The sequence below is a fragment of the Aegilops tauschii genome, chromosome 7, assembly GCF_002575655.3.
Source record: "Aegilops tauschii subsp. strangulata cultivar AL8/78 chromosome 7, Aet v6.0, whole genome shotgun sequence".
Lineage (NCBI taxonomy): Eukaryota > Viridiplantae > Streptophyta > Magnoliopsida > Poales > Poaceae > Aegilops > Aegilops tauschii.
The window spans coordinates 20806324-20814063 of NC_053041.3; the positions used below are offsets into that span (position 1 = coordinate 20806324).

Below are 7740 nucleotides of genomic sequence, written 5' to 3' on the forward strand. Positions count from 1 at the left end.
CTTGCTGGGATATCAACTCCCCATTATGTCTAATATGCGGGATGAAGTTCTTGGACCTCCTTCCATTAGCCACCGCTTGAAAGAGTTTTGTATTGGCATCCCCCTCGCGGATCCACCTCAACCGAGAGCGTTGTCTATCTATGGTGCGTTGCTGGGAGGCAAGCCCTAGAAGCGAATGCTTGAGAGTTCTCCTCAACCAAATCTCCCTCCAATTCAGCGCCCTAACCTCCATGGCTCTATCAAGCCTAAGGATGACGTAGTTAGCCACCGCCATCAGAATTTTGATGTTGCCAGTCTTCCTTTGACCCCAAGCTTGCAAAGTGGACGCGGTGTTCCTTAGAAGCATATCAAGCCTCTTGAAGGGATCAACAATATCCTCCTCGCACACCCACGCGTCTTTAACAGCCTGCTCAAAACCCTCCAGGCGAGTCCAAAACAGCTCAAAACGGAACGTACGCTTGGGGCAAAAAGGGGGGCCGAAGTGGAAAGGTGCAGAGGTGCGTGATCCGAAATGTTGGTGGATAGGGCTTGGAGCAGCACATCCGGGAAGCTGAGTTCCCAATCAACAGAGACGAGGACCCGGTCGATCTTTGTCATCACCACCTCATCCCTTTCGTTTGACCAAGTGAAGCGCCTACCGTGCATGTAAATCTCTTTGAGCTCGTTATTGTCGACGAACGATTTGAACTTCCTCATCATGCCCCTATTAAGATTCGAGTTGCTCTTCTCATCTGCACTGATGATCCGGATGTCATCTGTTTGATGTGGCAAAATGAATGATAATGAGGCGTTTGGATCGTGTTGCTTTGGGCCACACATGTGGAACTTATCATTTATTTTTTGATATTTTTTCATAATTTAAGATGCATTTCTTATAATTCCTCATAATTTCCTTATTAACCCTCTAGAAAAAATTAAGGTGTATCTCTCTCCGGATTGTCGGTATCACTCCTTGTAACAAAACAAGTAAAGTATCTCTATGTTGATTGAATTCATCTCTTACTTTCCTGGACTAACTGATTTACTTGTCACTAATCAACAAATTTGTCAAGGGTAATTTCGTGCTAACTTGTTTATAATTATGTGTCTTGATCACGATGCCAAAAATAATAGAGCTTACATACTAGGCACCAGTATGTAGTAAGAGCCAGAAAAAGAGTGTTCACCATGAAGTTACCATTCCAAAAGTTCTTTTTATTCAAAAAAAGAAACCTTAACCTCCCCGCCTCAAGGAAACGACATGAATCTGCGTCGGAGCTCTGTCGACTACGTCCAGATAGACGAACGGAAGATCGGAGCCCGGAAGACAAACTCAAAGAAGAGGCGCCATCATCCGCTAGAGAAGGCACCAGGATTCCACTCCCCACCGCCGTCCGTTGGAGTGACAGGTAGAGGGGAGGCGAATCAACATGCTTGCCAGTGAAATCTGGAGGGGAGAGTTCGCCCTAGCTATCTTGGGTTTGGTTTTTTACTTTGTCGCGAATCATACTATTAGATTCCACAATGTAAACATAATTGATGGACATATGCATGGTCTAAGCTTAAATACATAAATAGGCCGCCAATTAGTCCTGGCCATGGGAAGCCCGGCCCGGCCCGTGCCGACGCTGCTCCCGGGCCGTGCTCGAGCCTAGATTTTGAGCCTGATGGCCGGGCCGGGCCGGGCTCGGGCCCGTCGTTTTTGCGCTTTTCTGAAGGGGCCCGGCCCGAGGCCCGAGGCCCGATGGGCTTTTACGCGTTCGGGCCTGGCTTGGGCCCAAAAAACAGGCCCGATGGCCGGGCCCGGGCCTAGGTTTTTTGCCTCGGGCTTGGCTAGGTCCGGCCCAAAGCCCGGCCCAGCCCGAGGTTTGGCCAGGTATAATGCCAATATATGTGTGTCTGATATACTCTGTGTGCGCCTTGCTAATATATGCAATGTATTAACCCTCGTGGCTTCACCTTTTTATCTTACAGGCCTTATTAAAACTATGAGTAAGTGCTACGAAGTATGCTTATGAGTCTATACCTAACTTTTACCGGGTGATGTTGAGGGACTCTAGACGTATTCTTCCATTTACGCCGTATTTTTCTTTTGACATAGCCTAGATCTAAGCAGGCTGTAAGGATTATATTTTTAATCTGGGATGCAATACTATGACATGTAAATAAGGCTTGATATGCCATCCCGAACTGTGAGTGCTAGTTGTCATTCAGAATCAGAACTAGCACAGTGAGCCACGGAGATTCAGATCCTGGCGGATCTGGAATCATCACAGTTCTACATATTTGACGTTGAAGCTAGCTAGCTATCTGTAACACCATACTTCCATCAAGCTACATATCTGCACGTGGATGTCGAGGACTGTATGAAACGGAAAACAAAGGCGCTGACGAAACTACTATATGTATCAGTGGATGGAGGATTGCCACTGACTTGCTCGCCATAAACCCAACAAATGGAAGCCGTTGAACTAGTTTTTGGCTTGAACAATTTCGTCCTCAAGATGACCTAAAGCACTGGCTAGCCCTGACTGGTTGATGATGCTGCTTACTGGAGTAGATGCCATAATTCCATCAGGGCGTCCATGGCTTTCCATCAAAGCTACACCCAGGATTTAGATTCGAGGTGCACGGGGACAAAGGAAAGACAACCATGTTTCCCACTACGGGCCATCAATCGATCACGGCTATCTGTAGGAAGCCCCAGGCTGGCTGGATCAAACTTAACGTGGATCGACAAGGTAGTGCAGGAGCAGTGGCCTGGGACTGTGAAGGAAAATTTGTTGCCTGCACGTGCAAGCTGCATGATTCCTATTGAGTCCTAACTGCGTTGGATTGGTCTGAGGAGGCACGAGCATGTGCAGCACATATGGGTGAGCTCATTATTGTCTCTGGGCGCTACGAACGCCTGTTTGGTGGCATCACCCGCGCCATGGCTGAGGCCGCCGCCTCCTCGGATCCGTTCACCACGAGTGCGATAACCCGCCAAGTGACAACATTTTCATCATCTAGTCACCTTCATAGATCAGTGTCAGAGCTTTGCCCGGTCTAGCCTCTAGCAGCGACAGGGAAAGGCGGAATTAGTAGCTTTTTTTAGAACACAATACAAATACGAATCGTACGATCAAACGCTCATACATACGCATGTACACTTAGTCCTATGAGCGGACACACGCATACCCTATCCCTATGAGCACCTCTGAATGACTAAGCCGGCACATAAACATCCATGTCTTGCATCCCGGCTGGTGTGACCATGGAGGGTTGCGTGTTTTTTTGGCCTTTTTTTTGGTTTTGTGAAACAGCCTCCTTCTGGTGGTCATCTGTGGATTGTTCGATGGCATCGGCGGTGGTTGATGCTCGATCTTGGTGTCAAGCTACCACATGACGCCCGCCCACTGGGCGGACCATCTCCATACTGTCCTAAATCGAGTATGAGCTCACCATCTCCATACTGCATGCATTATGGTCTAGCACATGGGCATGAACAAAGGCTACATGGTGTACACCTTTGAACGGAAGCAAGGTGCAACCCAAGGTGATGCTTGGGGCACGTTCCCACATAACAAGCACACAATATGTAAAAGCATCCTACAATGAACCCTAGCCACCCCTCCTCCTCCTCCCTCCTCCTCCGTAGCCGCCTCCTCCTCTTCCCTTCCTCGCCGCCGCCTGAGGCAGCCGCCGGGCAAGCCCGGGGCGCCAAGGATGGTGGCGGCGGGGCCTCGGTTGCCCTGCCTCTGCGTGGGGAACTCCGGATCTGGAGCGGCGGCTCCATTGGCAAGGCACGGCCGGCTAGCAGCCGTGCGGGCGGTGGATCTGGCATCCCGGGTGTGCGGGCGGTGGGATCCGGTGGTCGTTGGCGGCCGGTGCCGGTTTCTATGGTGGCCCGTGCGCGCGATCTGGCGCCTCCCCTCCTTCCCTGTTCGGTGTGCGGGCCATCCTCATCGGGCCGCGCTTCCTTGGGTCGCCGGTTCTGTACAGGAGGCGCTGCTGGTGGCGGGGATTTAGTTCGGGCGAAATCCCTGGCCGGCCATGGCTGGCCGCATGGACGGCGACGCCCGAGGGCGCCGTTCCCCTCCTTGGAGGCGTCGGTATGGACTGATACCCTCACTTCCCCTTCCCCTAGGTCTCCCAGGCGAAAGCCCTAACTTTGTTGGGCGGCGACGGCGCTCACGGCGCCGTTCCCTTCTTGAAGGCGCCGCTTTGGGAACCTAGTGACTGGATGGCGCTTGTGGGTGGTGAGCGACGGCGGTGGTGTGGCCCTATCCTAGCATGGATCTGCGTCCGTTGCTTGGAGATGGACTCGCGTAGATGAAGGTCGTCGTTTGGTGTCATGGTGGCATCAATGGCGGAGGTACCTGCCAAGGTTGGCACCTCAATCTGCTCTGAAGATGGACCAGTGGAAGATGGCAGCGACGACACATGTGAGTGCATCGGACCGGTTTGTGACCCGGACCCGGTATGTGGCTCGGTCGGGGCCTCCGGCTTTAGATCTTAGGCTTGGTGAGAGGTCTGGGTATTTGGCCCAGCTTTCATCATATGGATTGGAGTAGCGGCAGATGTTGCCAAGATGGCGGATTCAGGCATATTGTTGTACTACTTTGTAAGGTCCTCGAGAATAATCAATGAAATGGCCGCATGCATCTCCCAGATGCAGAGGCCAAGGGGTCATCCTCCTTTTCTGAAAAAAAAATTGACTCCTTGTAGCATTACATATGTTTTCAATTTCGCAAACAGATTTTGATCTATTGAAATTCATTTAATTTGACTAACTTCGATTAAGCTTTAATTTTCTTTGGAGTTAGTTTGAATCTAGCTTGAATATTTATGGTTAAAAATATTTCCATGCACACCGAATTGTCGGAAATTTCACTGAAATTCTGAACCTTAGGTGAAGAGCCTTAGCTCGATCCCTAGTCAGTGGTTAAGTGTGCGTGCCGTCAATAACCTTTATTTGTGGCTTGATCAACATATTACTGTTAAAACGCAATACAGATTAGTATTTGAGGAACTTATTATTATACCCAGTTGTAGTGGAAAGAACTCTCCTAGTATTAATATACAACAACAACATAACGCAACCCATGACTCATGCATATATTTTAGGAGGCGACTGATAAATACAAAAATTGCAAGACCACAGATCGTCTATGCCTCATCTTCTTTTCAGTGATAGAGTAATGGCAGAGTACTTGGTCTTCTCCTTGACAAGGTGCAAAGCGACGTTATATGCAAACTTCTTGAAGAGCTCATCGAGCACGGATTCTCCAAAATGGCTTGTAAACAAGGGCTCCATCACTGCTCTCAAGCAGTTTGCGACGTTAATCCCACTCTGGACACTGTCATGCACATCATTGCCCTCCGAGTCGTCATAAGGATCCCAATTGGTCTCGAATAGTTTGATGTTAGTTAATTCAAACTGCTGGCTCTGGTCGACCACTGCCTTAACTTCATCCATCGATGGCCCATACACAGGTAGATTAAAGGACTCCAGCTTTTCTTTCTCCACAAGGCCCTGTCGTGATCAGTATGCATTAATGAAAATCTAGTTTCCTCAAATAATTATTAGAAGTATGATATATCATTGCGTACCTCCTCAACAAGAGATTGTACAGACTGTGAAAGTAACCCATATAGACGGTTGAGACTTGCGCTGTAGACATCATCGTGTTTCCTCCCAAGAAATGTGAGAACCATTTGTCCATTGGCAACTAGTTCTTCATGGCGCAGCTGGAGGAACAACAACATGTCCTTCTGAAACTGCTCTTTGTACATTTTCACCACACAGGGTGGGGTAGTCGCTCCAATGCCGATGTTTCCTTCATTGGGATATGGTCTTTTCTTGCCCTCTAATCCATCAGGAAGCTGTGTATAACATGTAGCGTTTTTTTCAGATATTCTCATACACATTGATATTATTTGGGGCTGTCTACTTAGCTCTGTCAATTCAGCAAATTCTCACTATTAAATGGACCGATGTGGATGATTATAAAAATAAAGTTATGCAACTAAGCTGTGTGTTGTTGGTGCTAGTACCCGAGATCGCCAATGCAGGCAGTATGATGAGTGAAAGAGATGAACACTCCGGCGAGGCAAAAGTCTTGTATAGTAGGAGCTGGGCAACCCAGCGATGTAGAAAGCAGGTATTGGCTCTCCCTTGTGATCCATATCAATCGAGTTCCTGAATCGTTGAAGTGATTGGAAGACACGGTTGAAGTCGTTGCCTGGTAAATCGTTGAGAAAGAACTGAAGCTCGGTGGGATGGCCACTGAATTTCTCAAGGTGGTAGCTGACCGCTTTGAACACATTGGAGACAAAGAAGAGTGTGTTGTCACTTGAAGAGCAGCCTAAGTCAACAATTGTCATTGTTGGATGGAGGAGATCCACGCACATTTCCATCACAATCTTCTGGAGAACTGGCTTAGTCTCAACCAAAGCTTTTTCCTAAGATAAATGGACGGGAAATCTTTATAAACTACTGCAGTAAAATCTACCAAGCAATTTTGTTTCAAAAAAAAAAAATCTGCCAAGCAAATTCAGAGTACAGCAGCAGGTAAGTCAAGGTTGTAGGCAATACCAATTGTGGATGCTAGAAGGATTGTATCGAACCTGAAGCCTTGAGTTTTTGAAGTAGCTGGTCTCCTCTTCTCCTTTGGTCATATGGAGGTCATGTTCCATCTTCATGGCTACTAAGAAGTAAGAACTCTAGACACAAATTGATTTTTCTGCTCTGCGCACGAGAGAATCAAAGAATGCACGGGTGAGTGCCATATAAGTATATAACCCTGTTAAATATATAGAGAGAGCATGAGTGATTTTTGCTGAAGGTCCCTCTTTCTTCAGTATTTCACACCGATCTTTCTACTTCCTTACATTATATTATATGCCTATGCATACAGTTGTTAGGGCGTTCCCAAGGACCATCACCCCGTTTCCTACCACATCTGTGCACCAGATCCATATCGGAATTTCTGGACAGATCTACCATGCTACCAAAGGGGGAAACACCATTTCTCCAGCTCAAATTTCCATACATTTCATCGAACAAGTGGTCTGTGGAGCTGCGGCAGCGGCCTGGAGAAGCTGCGGGACATGTCCACATCAACCATGATGAGAAATTGTCTCCAGGCCAGCGGGAAGGGCGGCGGCTGGTCGGGGAGGAGGGTGGGGACGGCTTCGGCAGCCCAACTGGTGCAAGCGTGGAGGCTCGGTACTGACAGTCTGACACAACACAGCAGCAATGAGCACCCACATGATGAACACGAGGACCGAGCTCATGGTGTAGACGACCAGCATGAGCTCGCACCCAGCACCGTGGGGAGAGAGAGCGAGGCTCCGGCTATGACACCCAGGAGGTCTGCGGTGAATCTGGTCACTGGGTGCTGAGGAGGAGAGAGGAGCAGGGAGTGTGTAATAGTCGACATTTTTTTAACACGGTACAATCTGGTCAGAAAAACTGGAACCGGCAGCTTGCCTGGTTTTTTAAGGCCTTCCACTATGTGTCCAGTGCTAAATTTTTAAAAATGTGTGCCACGTATATACATAGATGGCAGACAAAAAACTTTAGGCACCGCCCTCACAACGTTGATAATTTGGCATCGTTGGAATACTGGCCCATATATGTCTCCCTCGCATGCAACTCTATCCATCTACTCTACAGGCAAAACAAATCCCCATTCTCCTCCAAAGCAATTCGCACAGATCCGTTTCATCCCTCGTCTCCTCTTCCCGATTCGATGTTCAGTTCACTAGATCCAT

General features: G+C 48.4%; 1 protein-coding gene across 1 annotated transcript; it reads right to left on the reverse strand.

The window, feature by feature from the left end:
* Positions 1 to 5021: 5021 nt before the first annotated feature.
* Positions 5022 to 6896, reverse strand: LOC109753639 (anthranilate O-methyltransferase 1-like). Its single transcript, XM_045231967.2, has 4 exons — positions 6592 to 6896; positions 6019 to 6426; positions 5575 to 5847; positions 5022 to 5497 (listed from the first exon to the last, which is right to left on the reverse strand). The coding sequence occupies exons 1-4, from the start codon at positions 6664 to 6666 to the stop codon at positions 5138 to 5140; spliced, it is 1116 nt and encodes a 371-aa protein (XP_045087902.1). The 5' UTR covers positions 6667 to 6896; the 3' UTR covers positions 5022 to 5137.
* Positions 6897 to 7740: the final 844 nt, after the last annotated feature.